General features: G+C 44.0%; 1 protein-coding gene across 3 annotated transcripts in view; it reads right to left on the bottom strand.

Moving 5' to 3' along the window:
• LOC114361756 (protein VAC14 homolog) overlaps nucleotides 1-19898 on the bottom strand; it is a 22821-nt gene extending 2923 nt beyond the window's left edge. The window contains exons 1-14 of one of the 3 annotated variants that reach the window (XM_028316909.1): nucleotides 19752-19898; nucleotides 19423-19573; nucleotides 11903-12133; nucleotides 10533-10750; nucleotides 9287-9407; nucleotides 7854-7977; nucleotides 7044-7297; nucleotides 6303-6426; nucleotides 4041-4146; nucleotides 3081-3255; nucleotides 2009-2127; nucleotides 1853-1932; nucleotides 1507-1678; nucleotides 696-847 (exon numbers count right to left, since the gene is read on the bottom strand). In XM_028316909.1, coding sequence (XP_028172710.1) covers nucleotides 709-847; nucleotides 1507-1678; nucleotides 1853-1932; nucleotides 2009-2127; nucleotides 3081-3255; nucleotides 4041-4146; nucleotides 6303-6426; nucleotides 7044-7297; nucleotides 7854-7977; nucleotides 9287-9407; nucleotides 10533-10750; nucleotides 11903-12133; nucleotides 19423-19573; nucleotides 19752-19852 — 2115 coding nt within the window. In that variant the 5' untranslated portion in view covers nucleotides 19853-19898 and the 3' untranslated portion in view covers nucleotides 696-708. Of the gene's footprint in view, nucleotides 1-695; nucleotides 848-1506; nucleotides 1679-1852; nucleotides 1933-2008; nucleotides 2128-3080; nucleotides 3256-4040; nucleotides 4147-6302; nucleotides 6427-7043; nucleotides 7298-7853; nucleotides 7978-9286; nucleotides 9408-10532; nucleotides 10751-11902; nucleotides 12134-13434; nucleotides 13677-19422; nucleotides 19574-19751 lie in introns of those variants that run through there. The other 2 variants (XM_028316908.1, XM_028316906.1) reach the window with 2 other exon arrangements.

Raw genomic sequence — 19898 nt, 5'->3', positions numbered from 1 at the left:
CACGCTTTATTAATATGGCCCGTAAGAGCTGCCCCACACTACGCGTCGCCTCTGCAGGCCATTACAGTGAGGCATGCATGTCTAAGCATGAAAATAACAGTGCTCACTGAGCGCACACACCGCACGGTGTTGTGTGAAACAACCCTTATTTACGAGCAAAAACAACAGACAAAGTGTTATCGACCACATTGCTAAAAAAATAAATGCTAGAAATTTCGGTATTCTCAGCCTAATCATGGCTTAAGTAACAAAAAATTTATTATGGACCATAAGTTAGTGAGTAATTTCTCAGTATCGCAAATTTCATATTATCACAGAATAATAATAAGTCCTACGTACAGAAGTTTTACTTCGCGAAGGTATTTAAAAAAATATATGCTCAATGTCATTAACAATATGGTGTAATTTAGCCTGTCTCAAGAGTCGAGCACCATTTTGTTGACAAACGTCAGTGATCGGCACTGCGCCGAAGCTATAGGGCTGACTTCGGTAAAATGATGTGACGTGAGGTGCCAAACTGCGGAAAATGGCGGAGGAAATACATGATTTAGCATGAAATTATCCTGAATCTGGGGGCACGGCANTCTCGGCGAACAGACTTTACAAGTAAATAGGGTATTTCAGCATACAATGATAAGATGGTAATCACATGAAATATTGTAAACCTTACTGCCAAGCATTAAGGTCGAACTTACCGGGTCGGGCGGGCTAGGAGTGCGGCGCGTCGAGCAGGCGCGCGCGCGAGCGGTCCAGCGCCTTGTACTCGCGGTGCGCGGCCTGCACGCGCTTGAACTCGGCTAGCAGCGCGCCGAAGTCCAGCTCCGGCCCGCCGTCGTCGGACTTGTGACTGCCAACAAGAGACTTCATCAGACTAGGTGCATGGTGTATACATGACCTACACTGAACTGTCCCACCAAACTCATTGACAGGGGGCCGCCATCGTTTATCTACATAGTTTCAACATGGCAAAAATCGGAACCAGTGATCCTGTATTGACGGTGGCGCCCCCTGTCAATGTTACGGGTAGAACAGTTCAGATTATTGGGTTTTTAGTTAAAGTTGACACTGTCAGTCAATCCACATACTTTTTTATTGTTGTCAAATTGTCAATAAATACACGACTCATTCAACCACTGATGACTGGTGTAAACAAACAACAGGTGATGATGGGGTACGCTATACAGGTGAGACGTAAACAAGTGCTCTGAAAAAGGCCTCGATAGAATTCGGCCAAATCAAAAATTGCAGGAAATGGCGAATACTGCTGAAAGGAGTCTCGAATCGTCACTGCTAAAGCCCGGTCCGTGAGCACGTAGAATTTTGTCCGATGACCCCTAGCTACCCATCCTTATCGCTCGCGCGTAATTATGTTGCTATCGCGCTCGCACACTCACTGCGGGTGCCAGTCGCACAGTCGCAACAACAATATAGTTACGCGCGAGCGATAAAGATGGGTAGCTAGGGGTCATTGGACAAAATTCTACGTGCTCACGGAGCAGACTTTACCTGTGCGGCGGCGGCAGCGTGGGCAGCGGCGGCAGCGGCAGCGGCGGCGCGCACTGCAGGCGCGCGCGCAGGGCGTGGAAGGCGTCGCTCTGCGGCAGCAGCATCAGCAGCCCGTACAGCGCGCTGCGTAGCTCCGCACTTTCTGCGCCGCGCAGGAGCTCCAGCCGCAAGTCTGCAGAAGTCTCAATGTTACTGACCAGTTGGGTTGAAAGGACATGAAACTATAAAGGGAGATGTGAGCGAGTTTGGAATAAGCGACGAGGACAGTACTAATTTTTAGGTCGACTGAGAGTTTGAAATCGAAAGTCACAGTTTTTCTAATTACAAAAATGAATGATAAACTTACATGCGAATATTGGAGATTCAATGAGTTGCACTAATTTGTCCACTTCCGTCAGGAAATCCACTGTGATCTCGAGGTCGCCGCTGGTAAGTCTCGTTAAGGATATCTTTGCATTATAGTTTCTTTCAAAAGATAGTTTGTCGTGTTTGAAAAGGATACAATGTGGAGATGAGCGTGTTGCAGTGCGCATAATTATGCGTGAGTAGACACAACGCCAGCAACGACACGGCGCTGTGGCACCAGCACGGGTACAGCTGCGCGAACAGCGCGCGCGTGCTCTGTGGACCACACACGCACACAAATGGCAGAGAAAAATAAGAGTGCCACACACGACTCCCCGCCTTTGTTGGCCACTACAGCGAGCCATGCATGTCTACGCATGACATTGTAGCGCGTATGCGCCGCTGCGGTGTCGTGTGTAACAACTCTTGTTTACGAGCAAAAACAACAGACAAAGTTTTATCGACCACATCGCTTAAAAAATAAAAAAAATCGATATTCTCAGCCTAATCATGGCTTAAGTAACAATTTATTATGGACCATAACTTAGTGAGTAATTTCTCATCGCAAATTTCGTATTATACAGGGTGGAATTTTGTAATGCCACCTGGATGGAAAGTAGGCTCAATACTGTAGATAGAAAATTTTACTTAAAGAAAACATTCCTTTATTTTTGAAAATAAAAAGAACTGCATCCAAAGACTTCCGTTTTTTTTTTTTAAATTTACCAACATCCCTTACAATTTTCTGTAAATAATTACAATTATTTAAGATTTCATGGTTTTCCTTTCATTTGATTTATCAAGTTTGTTAGAGAGATTTCATCCTTATACTTAACACTAACGATCGATGCAATAAAAATACAGAGTGTAATTTTTAACAGATTTTAGTTGGTTCGATTCCCGGGTGTGACAAGCAAATTTTTGGAAATCTTTGAATGCAGTTCTGTTTCTTTTCAAAAATAAAGGAATGTTTTCTTTCAGTAAAATTTTCTATCTACAGTATTAAGAGTACTTTCCTTCCAGGTGGCATTAAAAAATTCCACCCTGTATATGCCACCGTAAAATTGTGAATTCCGTCGGATTATAATCTGACGTAGTTAAATTACAATCTAACCTAACCTAACCCACTGTTAGTTTACAATCTAACGCGTTATATTATAAACTGACAGAGTTCACAATTTCACGTTGACATATACAAAGAAGTGTTTGCCTATAGAATGATAACCGACCGGCTTGTCCATGGCGCGCAGCTGCTGGCGCAGCTCGTACAGCTCGGCGGCGGTGAGCAGGATGGAGCTCAGCACGTCCACCAGCGTGGCCGCGAAGCGCAGGTTGGGCTCGCGCCGCAGGATCTTGGACAGCGCCTTGTAGATGTCCTCCGCGTTCAGCAGCACGCACAGCTGCCTGCGCGGTCATCAGTCAACACTCTGTCTCGCTAGCTCACCAGGGGGCACTAGGTTGAGCGAGCTTCTGTCACTTTGGAACGCTCTACTCTTAGGCCGTATACAGAACGAGTGGTCAGTGGCAGTGCAAAAAACTGCCACTGTAAAATAAAAGATGGCGTGGTCGAAGATGGAGTCTGCACGCATAGCAGACGGTCTGCGCATAGGTGGAACATGTCGGGAAAGGCCTCGCTACACCGGCTCTAGCGAGACGGACATGGTGGATTTTTAGTGGATAGGCCCCTCCCTTCTGGAGGGGAGAGTCCCACATAACCCGTCGCCTGACCACAGCGGCGGGTATGCAACTCAATGCATTTTTACCACCGAAAAAAAAAAAGCCGTATACAGAAAGAAAGCTGGAAACTACAAGCGCTTACCAGCGCTTGTCAGCGCTGGTCCGTTCGTTCACAAAGGAAGCAAGTTAATAGTATAACAAGCATAGTTGAATGGCATTTTATATGGCAGCGTCCAGCGCTGACCAGCGCGTGTTGAAACTTGTCGGCGCCGTTCGTGCTTATCGGCGCGCGTTCATATATTTTCCTGCGCGGGTTACCAGCGCTGACAAGCGCTTATAAGTTTCCAGCTTTCTTTCTGTATACGGCCTTACTCTACAGCGCTCTAGCGAGTGACAGGAGTTCGCTCACCAGTGGTGTCAACTGTAATGAGCGCAAACGCGGTAACCCTATTTTATCACAACTAATTATGAAGAATAGGACGATAAAAATAAAATGACGGAATAAATATTACCTTATAATAAATGCTCCTCTGTCTTCTAATAAGTTGTCGTCCGCGGCCAGTAACCGCAGCAACGCTTGTAGGAACTTGTAGTAGTATGGACTCGATTCCAGATCACCTAAAATTTTTAAAAGAAAGTGTCAATACAGCGTCCACGACATAGCTCGGAGTATGATTGAGATAACAATGGCCATGGACGATGGAGAAAAAGAGTGCCCTTTAGAAGGTAGAGACTCGAGCGAGAGTGTAGAATCTGGAAGTAGGTATTAGGTTACGAAACTGAATGGATTTCACTCTAGGTTGAAGTATCGCTATAGTGACACGGTGGCGTCCATTAGTGACACGGTGGCCTCCCTTAGTGACCGACGGCTTCCATTAGTGACCGACGGTGTCCATTAGTGACACGGTGGCGTCCAATAGAGACACAGTGGCGTCCATTAGTAACACGATGACAGCCATTAGTGACACAGTGGCGTAGATTAGTGACATGATTGGGATCCGTGATCACGTAAAATTTTGTCCAATGACCCCAAGCTACCCATCTAAGGATGGGACGCTCGCGCGTGATTAGGTATGTTGCTGTCGCGACTGTGCGACGCGCGCCCCCAGTGAGTTTGCGAGCGCGACAGCAACATAATTACGCGCGAGCGATAAGGATGGGTAGCTTGGGGTTATTGGACAAAATTCTACGTGCTCACGGACCAGGCTTTAATGTTTTAGGGTAGGTATACCCAACATTGATGAAACAAACGCTGACCATAATATTACGACGGGTTCATCCAGTGTCTAAGTAGCTCAGATAGAAGAGACGTCGCCTGGCAAGCGAAAGGTCGTGGGTACGATTCCCGCCTTAGGCAGTGCGATTTTTTCAAGTTATTATTATTTATTTAATATTCGATTTGGCCGAAACTTCGGCTGGTTTATGGCCGTAAACGAAAATATGGCCGAATGTCCTTTTTTGGCCGAAAACGAATATTCGGTCGGTCACTAACTGTGACACTGCTGGCAGACAGGCTACACTGTCTTAGCTGACGGTGTACCGGGTACATGTGCACTGACCTCGTTGGGCATTTTATTGTAGAGGTGCAGGATCCAGTCCAGCGCGGCGACTTTAGTGTGCACGGAGTTGTGGTGCAGCAGCTGCGTCAGCACGCCCACCACGGCGTCGAGCCGCAGCGCCGTGTCCGCGTCCCCTGGGGGGTCCCCCGTCGCTGACGGGTCCCCGGGCGCGGCCGGCGCGGGCTCCGCCACGAGCAGCTTGGTCAGCTGCAGGTTCACTGTGGCCGCCGTCTCGCGGATGCCTGTACCCTCGGTATGTAGTATGGCAAAAGATATTTATTTATTTAGGTACACCAACAAAGTCACATACATAATACAGTTCATACATTTTAACATGGTTTAACACATGATGCGTATCAGCATTTCTTTTTGCAATGTTAGTTTTTATGCAGTTTTGTTAACAGTCACACCGCCAGTCTGCTTGTGACCATGGCTGGCCTGCACAGCAGTCGAAACGTCAAGCTGTGAGTACATAATATAATAGACAGTTTGACACCATACCCCTATAATTCGAAACCACAACTTTTTAAAAAGACCCTTCATTCTGGTCTTAAAAACTTAATTTATTTTAAATTACCTGTAAATTAGGATTTTTGTTCGCATTGTAATTGAAAAAAGTACTTTGATTGAGTTGGCAAAATAGTGACGTCACTTGCTTGTATTGCCATACAAAATCTATGGCAGAGCTTCGTTTTGACAGTTTTAAAAAGTACGTCAATTGACTTGTCTATTATGCGACTCATATAAAAATGTCGCATCGAGACCTGTGTAAGTAATATGCGTGTTGGCAAAGGATACTCTTGCGCGGCTCGTCGGTGTAGGCGAGGCAGGGCAGCACGGCGCACAGCACGCCCGACGCGTGCGCGCGCAGCGCCGCGCCCGCCAGCTCGCTGAACTCCTTCAGCCACGTGATCGCCGTCAGCTGCGCGCGCGCACAAACGTTACGACATAAACATTACTAACGTATACAAGCAACTTTGAAACCTATCTGGACTTACGGGATTCAGTTATGGGAAACAGGTAGCAAGAGTAACATCGACATACTAGAAAGATTTCAAAGTAAAGCACTTGGAACCATGCTCAGCATACCCCAATGTATTAGCAACAAGTACATGTATCTTGACGCGCCGCACCACGTCGTCGGCCGCGTCCGTCAGGCTGCCCACCACGCTCACGACAGCGCTGTAATGAGGTGCACCAGAGACTGCCACTGACCGGGCTCCGGCGCGCAGGAGCAGATCTCGGCCAGCACGGCCAGCGCGCGCCGCACCACGTCGTCGGCCGCGTCCGTCAGGCTGCCCACCACGCTCACGAACACCGCGTCCGTCTCCGGGAACATCTGCGCACGGAAACCGCATTGTGACTAAAGCCTGATCCGTGAGCACGTAAATGACCCCAAGCTACCCATCCTTATCGCTCGCGCGTGATTAGGTATGTTACTGTCGCGACTGTGCGACGCGCACCCCCAGTGAGTTTGCGAGCGCGACAGCAACATACATAATTACGCGCGAGCGATAAGGATGGGTAGCTTGGGGTTATTGGACAAAATTCTACGTGCTCACGGACCAGGCTTTAATGTTTTAGGGTAGGTATACCCAACATTGATGAAACAAACGCTGACCATAATATTACGACGGGTTCATCCAGTGTCTAAGTAGCTCAGATAGAAGAGACGTCGCCTGGCAAGCGAAAGGTCGTGAGTACCATTTCCGCCTTAGGCAGTGCGACTTTTTTCAAGTTATTATTATTTATAATATGCAAACGTTATTCGTTCGTCTTGTTCACGGTTTTCTGATATTCGATTTGCTGAAGCTTTGGCTGGTTTATGGCTGAAAACGAAAATATGTCCGAATGCCTTTTTTTAGCCGAAAACGAATATTCGGTCGGTCACTAACTGTGACACGCTGGCAGACGGGCTACACGGTCTCAGTAAGCCGACGGTGTACGGGCACTGACCTCGTTAGGCATTTTATTGTAGAGGTGCAGGATCCAGTCCAGCGCGGCGACTTTAGTGTGCACGGAATTGTGGTGCAGCAGCTGCGTCAGCACGCCCACCACGGCGTCGAGCCGCAGCGCGGTGTCCGCGTCGCCTGGGGGGTCCCCGGGCGCAGGGTCCCCGGGCGCGGGGTCCCCGGGCGCGGGCGGCGAGGGCTCCGCCACAAGCAGCTTGGTCAGCTGCAGGTTTACTGTGGCCGCCGTCTCGCGGATGCCTGTACCCTCGGTATGTAGTATGGCAAAAGATATTTATTTATTTAGGTACACCAACAAAGTCACATACATAATACAGTTCATACATTTTAACATGGTTTAACACATGATGCGTATCAGCATTTCTTTTTGCAATGTTAGTTTTTATGCAGTTTTGTTAACAGTCACACCGCCAGTCTGCTTGTGACCATGGCTGGCCTGCACAGCAGTCGAAACGTCAAGCTGTGAGTACATAATATAATAGACAGTTTGACACCATACCCCTATAATTCGAAACCACAACTTTTTAAAAAGACCCTTCATTCTGGTCTTAAAAACTTAATTTATTTTAAATTACCTGTAAATTAGGATTTTTGTTCGCATTGTAATTGAAAAAAGTACTTTGATTGAGTTGGCAAAATAGTGACGTCACTTGCTTGTATTGCCATACAAAATCTATGGCAGAGCTTCGTTTTGACAGTTTTAAAAAGTACGTCAATTGACTTGTCTATTATGCGACTCATATAAAAATGTCGCATCGAGACCTGTGTAAGTAATATGCGTGTTGGCAAAGGATACTCTTGCGCGGCTCGTCGGTGTAGGCGAGGCAGGGCAGCACGGCGCACAGCACGCCCGACGCGTGCGCGCGCAGCGCCGCGCCCGCCAGCTCGCTGAACTCCTTCAGCCACGTGATCGCCGTCAGCTGCGCGCGCACACAAACGTCACGACATAAACATTACTAACGTATACGTCAACGTGAAATTGTGAACTCTGTCAGTTTATAATATAACGCGTTAGATTGCAAACTAACAGTGGGTTAGGTTAGGTTAAATTATAATTTAACTACGTCAGATTATAATCTGACGGAATTCGCAATGTTACGGTGACATATACAAAGCAACTTTGAAACCTATCTGGACTTACGGGATACAGTTATGGGGAACAGGTAGCAAGAGTAACATCGACATATTAGAAAGATTTCAAAGTAAAGCACTTAGAACCATGCTCAGCATACCCCAATGTATTAACAACAAGTACAGTCGCGTAATGAAAAGGTTCGTCACCTTAGTGTCGGTTTTCGCTTGCACTAGGTACTGTAAGAGCCAACATAACAGTGCTGCTAACATTTAAATAAATATGACGTTTGCTATTTTCTCTAACTCGAGATTATTCTGTAACATAGTTTCAAAAGGTAATATGTGCTCGCGATTCGTTGAAGGAATCAATTTGAAAACTGACGAACCTTTTCATTCCGTGACTGTACATGTATCTTGACCTAGGCATGAACACTGTTCGTGAGGAAACAGTACAGGCAAGCCTAAAATACAAGGAGAAACTGGAAACTCATGCAAACGAACTCGCACAGGCCTTAAGTGGAGAAGGTGAACTACGTACAATCGACTGAAAAGACAAGGCATTCCCAGTCTCGTCCAAAGATTTATAGACTGAGCCAGGAAGAGAGTTTGCTGGAAAAAGATCAGCAATTGATTGGCTCTCGAGGACAACATAAAACTCAGGACATGTAGCTGCAGCCAAACAAGTGGCTTACTGTTTTCGAACAAATTGCCATAGGGCAGAAAATACATAAAAAAAAGTAACGTAACGATAGACGCATAAGGCCGGGTTCTCACTATGCCGGACCGGCATTTCTGCCGGAAACCGGACAACGGACAAGGGTATTCACATTACACCGGATCACCGGATCCGAAATCCGAGCCGAATGAAGTGCGGGGAGCACGGGCGGGGCGGGGCGGGAAGCACGGGCGCGGCGGGGTGGGCCGCAACTCGTTCACATTACTCCGGTCCGGTGATTTTGCCGGCATTTAGTAGCGACAAAACGCTCAGTAAAAATGCCGGGCCCGGCGAAAAAGCCGGATCCGGGATAATGTGAACAGCTTCATATACATAATTTGTACTGCCGCTAGGCCTTCCGGCGATTTTACCGGACCGGGAGATCTGCCGGTCCGGCATAGTGGGAACCCGGCCTTAAGAGGTTAGTGGGAGGCGCCGACCTGCACGAGCTCCTCGGGCGACTGCGCGTGCGTGATGAGGATGTTGAGCATGGCCTGGAAGTGCGCGCGCGACGGGTCCTTCTTGATGCTGCGCAGGAACTCGCTCAGCTGCACGTCGCACCTGCAGCGAACAAAATATCTCTAAGATCTCAATGCTAAAATATAACCCCCCTCAGAACGTGATTAGCCTGTCGACCCATCAACTTTTTCGAGTGATCGGGGGCAGTCTCGGCTCACTGAGAATGGACAAGTTTCGTGATGTTAAAAACATTAGATTTCACTGAATGGGATTAAAATATAGACCAAAACTAAAAAGCCAGTGAAGTTATTTTTGAAATCTATCAAGAAATGGCTGAGAAATTAATAATTTAAATTACCTCTATATTTTCGCGTGGAACTTAAAAATAGGCGGTGCCGTGATGTCAGACCACCTGTTCAAGTTTCAATCACAATGCCTACCACCCCTAACGCATTGTCGAGAATGACACTATAATGTCAAAGTCTTCTTTTTCTTTTTAAATATGGTCAGGTCTAGGATCAGTCAAAAAAGGTTACACAATTTTACTAAGAAAGAATCTTGAGTGACCCTGGCTGAAAAATTAAAAACTACCTACTAGATTTAAAACAAAATTGGATCTGTCATCAGCACTGGACCAGGGGTGATTTACTGTTTGTACTCCAATTATGTGCCGTGACGTCACAGATCAAATGGCGCGAAATGTTTGTTATGCGCAACTTTGGAGCCCTGTAATTTCTTTATTTGTATAGATATTTTCATGATTATTTCACAGTTATTATTAGTTTTACTTATATTTTCAAGTTTAATTAAAAGAAAAAAATTGAAAACTTCTCCATTCAATGCCTTGGGACTTGCGTTATCATCAGTGGACTCACATGCGGCGTATCTCGGGGTTGGGGTCGTCCAGCATGTTGAAGAGCCCGTCGAGCAGCTCGGGCAGGTGCGCGATGAGGTCGATGTCGGGCACGGCGTCCAGCACGGCCACCCACGACACGATGAACTGGCGCGCGAGCCCGTACGCCCAATGTGGACGCACCATCAGTGTACTCACATGCGGCGTATCTCGGGGTTGGGGTCGTCCAGCATGTTGAAGAGCCCGTCGAGCAGCTCGGGCAGGTGCGCGATGAGGTCGATGTCGGGCACGGCGTCCAGCACGGCCACCCACGACACGATGAACTGGCGCGCGAGCCCGTACGCCCAATGTGGACGCACCATCAGTGTACTCACATGCGGCGTATCTCGGGGTTGGGGTCGTCCAGCATGTTGAAGAGCCCGTCGAGCAGCTCGGGCAGGTGCGCGATGAGGTCGATGTCGGGCACGGCGTCCAGCACGGCCACCCACGACACGATGAACTGGCGCGCGAAGGCGTTGCGCGTGTAGATGCGCTCGCGCAGCATCGGCACGAACGCCGCCAGGTCGAACGCCGGGCTCTCCGTCACGATGTCCTGCCCGAGCGGGACACGACAAATGTTCAAAACGCGTTAAAACTACAATTGATAAACAAAATATAGAAACGTAAGATAAAAACGCGACCACATATGAGTTCAGCTGCTGTAAAAATGAAATCGATAAGTAAATTATACATAAGTTTCAACCTTTATCTGTTATTTTCTTGTGGGAAGGGCATAAGGACATTGCTTTTGTTTTCTCAATAACAAAACAATAAAGGCATTTGTTTATCTTGTGTGGAGTGTGGTCGTAAAATCCATTCTCAAGATTATTACTGCTACTGAATACTATTTATTACACCTGACTGCAGTTATATCATTATTTAATCGGCACGGGCCCGGCGCCGCACACAAGCCCAGCCCCGCATACCTTCAGCAGCCGAGCGAGCCGAGTGGTGGGATGCCAGCAGCGACGGACGTGAGCTGTACCAGTTCTTTCCCATCGTGGCGGTGAGGCTCTCACTCGGTTGGGTTGAACCTGATTACGTACGTGGTTTCCCAATTGTTAACTGGGCACGGGTGCNCTAGTGAATGTCATACAGCTACATTTGGAAATGTTAAGATCAAGTTTATTTAAGATACAATAACGGTGCAGTCTATCCAGATCCTGCTGCAAGTGAATACAGTCACTCAAAGTGCTAACTTTTTTNACGGGTGCGTCAGGCAGCGCCTACACAGGATGACACTGTGCGAGTCTGCACTATGCCCATGCGGCGAGGAAGTCGAAGAGAGCCGCGATCACGCACTTTGGGAATGTAACCTCTATGACGAAGCTCGACAGAAGATGCTGGATGCGATACGGAGAGCCGAGCAAGGACCTGTTTATCACCAGGACCTCACGAGTAGTCGCAGTAACTGGATCGCGCTGCGCGAGTTCGCGCACTCCTGGCACACAATCAGGCGAAGTTATGAGAGAAGCGATGACATTTATCAACGATAGCAGCCCGACGCGAAGTACCGTATTTGTGGTGTCAAGCCCCAGAAGGGGAGAATTGACTATGAGAAGGGACATTATGGATCAGAGAAATTTGTAGGGAGTCAAGCAAAGCGCCCGGGGAAAAGAGCCCAGAGCAAGTACCCGCGCGCTCTCCCGAGATTCGGTTCGTACGCCGTGAGGCAGGAAGAACCATGGGTGGTGGTGGGTTCTACCTTCAGCAGGCGGTCCAGCAGCTCGGCGCCCTGCTTGACCTGCGGCTCGGGGTCGGCGGCGAGGCGCGCCAGCGCGTCGAACACGGGCGGGAAGTGCGCGAGCGCGGCGCCGCGCGCGATCTTGAGCACGTTGAACAGCGCCTCGGCCGCCTGGTAGCGCACGCGCGACTCGCTCTCGCTCAGGCACGCCACGATGGGGTGCGTCAGCTCCGGCAGGTACGTCACGCAGCCCTGCGTGGGACGGGACAGCTCGACGATTACGTTTTTAGGGAGGCCCTGCACTCGCTTATACACTTAAGGATAAAACATAATGTAGACAAAGAAGAGACTTTCCACTACCTACCCTATCTTCTAAAACAGTGTTTTTCAACCTTTTTCATGGCATGACCCCCCTAGTTCGTTCGTTTCAGCCAAATGACGTCCACTGCTGGACAAAGGCCTCCCCCAAGGTTTTCCACCTAGACCCCCCTAGTATGAAAAAATATTTTGCGACGCCCCGACCGTTCGCTTTTTTTTCGCACATTTTTTAAGGTTTCTTAGATGTTGTAGGGACCGAATTTTTCAGTCCACACAACATTTATACATTTGCATAATTAGATTTCAGATAAATCTATCCCATCAAAAACAATACTTGTCAAAAAAACCAAGTCTCGCAACTCAGTGGTTCTACAGTAAAAAGTTGTGAGATCCATGTAATACCAAGTCCAGGCCAGGAAATCTTTAACGTTTTACATAAATTATTGACTTGGCCATCACACTAAATAATTTAATTTACACGTGTTTTCATGCGATGGCCAAGTCAATATATTTAAAAGATCTTTAAAACTTTGCTGTTTTTTTTACTGAGGTAGTTTTTACGACCTTTCGTGACCCCCCTATAGAGGCTGGACCCCAGGAGCTCGCGATCCACAGGTTGAAAAACACTGTTCTAAAAGAAAATTTTGCATATTTCTTATCTTTAAATTTAATATTTAATGCAATTCCTGTAATCCAATAAAATTATGTAATGATAATGTGATTGCCACATTTATTTTCATTGATAATTTATCATTACCTACCAACCAATGATACTCAAAATATTCCATTTATTTCTTCTAAATACCCATTATAAGTTCATTAAGAATAAACATTCAAAAACCAAAACTGGCTTTAAAAACCATCATTTACTGTAATGCAATATTTATGTTGGATAAACAATATCATGTTAATTACCTATCTGTTTACACCTTAATTAGATCTTAAGTACCTGTTTAAATAATTAATTATGCAACCGTTTTGATAATGATCTAGCTACTTTTTGTAACTTCTAACACTAAGTAACTGCCTGTGTGGATTTTAGTCAGCCTCAGTTTTTAGATGAGGGTCTCAATTCGTTGTTTACTATTTTCATGAAATTTATTGTTGTGAATAGTACCATTAATTACCTATTTTCATTGTTTTTAGTGACATGAACATCAAAATGTTACTTTTAAATTGATACTTTAGCTCTTTTTACACATTCTACAGGAAATGTTAGTAGCAATCAACCAGACCTTTCCTAATCCAACAGCAACTGAGGAGAGGCCCATCAACGCACCATTCTTGACATTGGGGTTGGTTGAAGACATCAGGTCTTGGCCCAATACTCTGATCAGCCTCTTGATCTGACTAGTGTTGTTTGCGTCGCTGAAATCCTTTACCATTCTGAAATCATACAGATTTTTAGAGCTCTAACAACACCATCAAGTAACCTTCAGAATCAGACTCTGAGGCATGGCACATCGTTTGTTTTATAATGCAAAGAACAAATAATGTATACTAGATTAATGTAATACTACTCGCAAGCAAAATTAGATGTTTGGTTATCNTAATTTGCAATCTCACGTTTAGGGCCTTTTTTATGAATAGGAGTGACGGTCGCGGTTTTCCAGATCCTAGGTACCACACCTTCTTTTATAGAACGGTTAAACAAATAACTAATAGGAAAAGTCAGATTTTCCGCGCATCTTGAAATAAGGACCGGGTGCAAGCCGTCTGGTCCCGCCGACTTATTGCAATCGAGTGATTTTAGAATATTGTACACTTTTTCTTCAACGATTTCGATAGAGCAAATATCGGGAGAGACCGAGAGTGTCACATCCGACAACGAAGTATCACTGGGAGGAACATTAGTTTCAGAACCCGGTTTCAGAAAGTTAGAGCTAAAGAACTCGGCAAAGGCATTACAGATCTCGTCACCTGACGTTACGGTACTATTATCAATAGTCATAGAGGAGGGATACGAGCTATGTTTCGAGCTAGCATGTATGTAGGACCAGAAAGCTTTAGGATTATCACGAATGGAAAGTTCAGTATTCTTTATATAAATATCAAAGCATTCCTGTTCCACCCTTTTTACTCGCTCCCGTAGAACTTTGAATGTGACATAATCGGCCCTATTACCATATATCCTAAGTTTTTTATGAACCTTATTTTTTTCTTTAAGGATTTTCTTCAACGCAGGAGAGTACCACACTGGGTATCGACCCGGGTGGACAGATTTAGACGGTATATACTTGTCTCTTAAGGTACATAGTAAAGTGTTAAATGACTCGACCGCATCGTCCACCGTCCCACAGGACAGAAGGGTATCCCAGTCCTGGTTGTCAAGATCAGTGCATATGGCGGTAAAATCTCCCTTGTTGTAAAGATATTTGGGTCTAGGCTGAGGCTTTAAATCAGGTAGCTCAATGGAGTTTAAGTGGCAAATTAGGGCTGGATGGTAAGCATCTTCCTCCACCAGTGGTTCAGTGCAGTGGAAAACCGACACATCACTATTTGACAAAACTAGGTCAAGTAACTCGCTCCTATGATTCCTAATGTTATTAAATTGGTTCAGGTCGCAAATATTCAATAGGTCTTGTATTTCGCTATGATTGATATCAGTACTGCGAAATGTAGGAGTAAGATGAGTAGTGTGACTTAGCGAGCACCAAGAAATATCGCTCAGGTTAAAGTCACCGGCTATAAAAAATTTGTCATGAGGACTACTAGCACAGGCAGAAAGGACTTTGTCAGAAAAATTAGATAATTGCGTGGCGAGAGATAAACCCTGATTTTGTTCGCATAAATATATACAGCCAATATGTAATGTAAAAGGATAATTATTTGTTTTGTTCGCACCAATATCAAGAGAAACCCAAATATCTTCCGCTGTAGAATGCCATTCGGGGCGCGCGTGCGCTACAAGGTCACGGCGGATCGCAATGAGGACCCCACCTCCGCGCGACTGCCCGACACTCGAGTAGTCGCGGTCTCGCCGCCACACCATATACACATCACTGAATAGTTCATTATTACTAATTCCATCAAGTAGCCACGTCTCAGTTAACAGCACAATATCATAGTTGTGTAGTTGCACACTTCGTTTAAACTGTACCGTCTTCGTCCGCAGACCCCTGACATTCTGATAGTAAATATTAACCATTATCGATTACGGTCCGGCCAAAATATAATTTTCGGCCGGGCCGAACCACACAACAGTAAATAAATAAGCACGTATTCAGTAATGTATTTAGAATGTCAGAGGTGAACGGAGCGAGGGCGGCACAATATAATTTATAACTGTGTAAAGTGAATGCGTCTACATAATTGAGTTGAGGTAGGTAAATCGTTTGGTATGCAAAATAAGTAAGTATTATGCGACTCGTAGGTCGGCAGTGGCATAAGTGAGATAAATGATGACGTATTTTTATAGTAAATATGTAGAAGAGGCTGTGTATGTAACCAAAATAAAGAATTGCATATGTGTCAGGAATTCTACTTGCTATATTATGCACAGGTATAGGTAAAAAACAGATAATAAATAGGTAATTAAGTACTCTGTTTATTAAATCATGATTGAAGTAGCAATTTAACGACATTAAATGAGAGTTGGAGACATTTTGGCAATTAGACTTCAAAAAAACAAAATTAAATGATACATACTGTTTTTTTAACGACATTTCGACATCTTGGTATGGCTTGTACACAAAACATAACACAAATACAGAAAGAATTAGGTATACTATAGGTTCGTAGTATTTTAGAACTAACTGAGACACAGAAAATAGTCATTTAATTTTAGGGAGATCACTATCACTGTTTATGGCTAGAATTGGAGATGTTTCATTTTTCCTGACTAGAATTTTGCAGTTCTGAATCCATACATAGTTATATCCCCGTTCAGCGGCTATCCTCTTGGTTTTGGTGAGAAGTTGCTTGTTTTCTTTTGTTAGGTGGTCGTTTACGTAGATCTTGGTCGGGTCTCCCGCGAAGCCCAGGTCCTCGGCCGTCAGGCCTGGTCTGCGTAGCCTGGCGGAGGCCACAAAGTCTTGTTTCTTATATCTGACTAAGAAACCCACTATAATTGGCTTCTGTTGGGTTGTGGAGCGCGCACGGGTTATAAAATTGATGTCATTTTTATCAATGTGTTGGCCTAGTGCGTTCCCAATTTTACACAGTACCTCAAACAAATTCTCGTTTTTTTTCTGTGGGATTCCCTTGATTTCTATGTTGTTAAATCTCAACAATTGGTCCTTGATAGTGAGATCATTAGATAATTTGGTAATTTCAGCCCGTAGCTGAGGGTAGTCTGTATCAGCTTGGGGGCGTTTTTCCAGATTATTTACTCTTTCCTCAACTTTCGCCAGTTTAATTGTGTTTCCAGATACTTCTTGACTTATGCCACTCAACGATACTTCGAGATTTTGTAAGTTATCCTTCATGTTTTTTATATCTTGAACGATGGACGGTAGCTGCTCAAGGCGGTGATTTATTCCATTAATACCGCTGCGCAACTCCTGTAGGACAAGATCAAGGGTCGCAGCAGAGGAAGGTGACGGCACTCCAGGGGACATCGCAGCCACATGAGATTGGTTGGTCTTGCAACTGGTACATTGGATGCTGGCTTGTCGTGCCGGCCCAAGTTTACGATAGTTAGCTTCAGTTATGTTTGCACACGAGAAACAGTATGACACAGTGCACTTCGAGCATCTAACACCGTCCGAGCAGTTATTGTTACACAATGGACAGTTGAACATCTTGGATTGTATTATTTGACAAATTTCACAATAAATAACGGCCGAGCAGCGAGCGCAAACAGAGATGCGTGTGTGTGCGTGCTCACCGGTTAGGCGCGCGCCGTTAACTGAATTTCAGATAAATCTATCCCATCAAAAACAATACTTGTCAAAAAAACCAAGTCTCGCAACTCAGTTGTTCTACGGTAAAAAGTTGTGAGATCCATGTAATACCAAGTCCAGGCCAGGAAATCTTTAAAGTTTTACATAAATTATTGACTTGGCCATCGCACTAAATAATTTAATATACACGTGTTTTCATGCGATGGCCAAGTCAATATATTTATGTAAAACGTTAAAGATTTCCTGGCCTGGACTGCCCACTGCCCCCAGATCTTTAAAACTTTACTGTTTTTTTTACTGAGGTAGTTTTTACGACCTTTCGTGACCCCCCTATAGAGGCTGGACCCCAGGAGCTCGCGACCCACAGGTTGAAAAACACTGTTCTAAAAGAAAATTTTGCATATTTCTATTATCTTTAAATTTAATATTTAATGCAATTCCTGTAATCCAATAAAATTATGTAATGATAATGTGATTGCCACATTTATTTTCATTGATAAATTTATCATTACCTACCAACCAATGATTTTCAAAATATTCCACTTATTTCTTCTAAATACCCATTATAAAATCATTAAGAATAAACATTCAAAAACCAAAACTGGCTTTAAAAACCATCATTTACTGTAATGCAATATTTATGTTGGATAAACAATATCATGTTAATTACCTATCTGTTTACACCTTAATTAGATCTTAAGTACCTACCTGTTTAAATAATTAATTATGCAACCANTAAATAAATAAAGATATTTATTTTCTGTGCTGTAAGTTAACTTTCTTTTTAACCAACTTCAACAAAAGGAGGAGGTTCTCTATTTGGTTGGTATTTTTAACAAAGTTTAAAAAGAAGCGTACTTACAAAACGTCATTAATACTTTTGTAATGCGCCAATAAACAATGGCATTGAATACAAAGGGTGTGCGTAATAGATAACAATGCTCGTTGTTTTTCTTGAGCCTAAGTAAGTATTAAGGTTTTCACACTACAACGTCTACAAGTGGTACGGGGGAAATGGCACCTTTTTATTGTCATTGTATTAACTAAAGAATTTAAGAAAACACAATGCTCTTTAATGATCTACTAAACGTTTTCATTCCGTTAACGTTTTGTTTTTTCATCTTAATTAATTAAAAAGCAGTTATTGATGGTATTTGTGGTAAGATTAACCTACAATGACTAATGCTTAAGGGAGGTAAACGAAATAAATACATAGAAAGTTCTATTTACAGACTACATTAGATACGTATGTATACATTTGTGATTCTGCCTACAAGGCATCATGGCATGGATAAATATTTAGACGGAACATTTTAATGATCTCAGCAATGCGAGAGAATGGTTTTAAAATTGGACTGATTTGGTCAAGGTCAATAATTGCGCGGTAGAAGACTTTATTTAACAAAATGAAGCAGGAGTCTCTCACAGAGAGCATGAATAAAACAATTTTCGACCTTTGGACAACAGTCAATATGCATGAATTTTTAATCACAGAAGTTTGTGATTCTATTTAATTTGAGTTGTATTTTTGAGTTTTTATGTAAGTTGAATGTTACTTGAATGTCACTTACGGTACCACTTAGGTTGAAGGCTTCACAGCGCAGCGATGTTTTGATTGTAGTTTTATTTCAATAGAACTGGTATTCGGTCTTCAGATATTATTAATAATTTATCAATTCTATTACAGCACATTGAGGACCACCATATTTAATTTTGCATCTTTTGGCGCTACTGTAGAGCTTACTCTAGAGTCTAGACTGTAAATTACTCTCTTCCTTAGAAGACCTTTTCATTCCCTAGTGGCGTCTACTAGTGAGTGAGCGCAAATACAGTAGCTCATTGACTGGTACTACTGGTAGTGTCACTGTCACACCCCCTATTGGCCGATGCCGCGTGTCGTGTCGTCTTTACGTAGTTGCTAACCTGTACACAGTCAGCTTCGAATAGTTCGTGACACCCAAAGTGGCTATAAGTTGACAACACCAGCTTATTCCAAGTGTAACAAAGACGTGTTGCAAACTGACCACTTTGGGTGTCACGGCGTATTTGCCNTACCTATCTGTTTACACCTTAATTAGATCTTAAGTACCTACCTGTTTAAATAATTAATTATGCAACCATTTTGATAATGATCTAGCTACTTTTTGTAACTTCTAACACTAAGTAACTGCCTGTGTGGATTTTAGTCAGCCTCAGTTTTTAGATGAGGGTCTCAATTCGTTGTTTACTATTTTCATGAAATTTATTGTTGTGAATAGTACCATTAATTACCTATTTTCATTGTTTTTAGTGACATGAACATCAAAATGTTACTTTTAAATTGATACTTTAGCTCTTTTTACACATTCTACAGGAAATGTTAGTAGCAATCAACCAGACCTTTCCTAATCCAACAGCAACTGAGGAGAGGCCCATCAACGCACCATTCTTGACATTGGGGTTGGTTGAAGACATCAGGTCTTGGCCCAATACTCTGATCAGCCTCTTGATCTGACTAGTGTTGTTTGCGTCGCTGAAATCCTTTACCATTCTGAAATCATACAGATTTTTAGAGCTCTAACAACACCATCAAGTAACCTTCAGAATCAGACTCTAGAGGCATGGCACATCGTTTGTTTTATAATGCAAAGAACAAATAATGTATAATAGATTAATGTAATACTACTCGCAAGCAAAATTAGATGTTTGGTTATCAATAATACACCTACTTTTCTATTTCAACACCAGCAAACTTTCTCTTATCATATAATTTGTCGCATAGCCCACGAACGCAGGCTATACTAAGCGGAGCATAATCTCTTTCAGACATTTTGTAATTTTTATTGTTGTTACATGAAAAACACTTTTATTTTATC

The sequence above is a fragment of the Ostrinia furnacalis genome, unplaced genomic scaffold (genome assembly GCF_004193835.3).
Source record: "Ostrinia furnacalis isolate ACB-3 unplaced genomic scaffold, ASM419383v2 OfSCF5989, whole genome shotgun sequence".
NCBI classification, from domain to species: Eukaryota; Metazoa; Arthropoda; class Insecta; order Lepidoptera; family Crambidae; genus Ostrinia; species Ostrinia furnacalis.
Note: the sequence above shows the minus strand (reverse complement) of the source record. Positions and strands in the feature narration are given on the sequence as shown.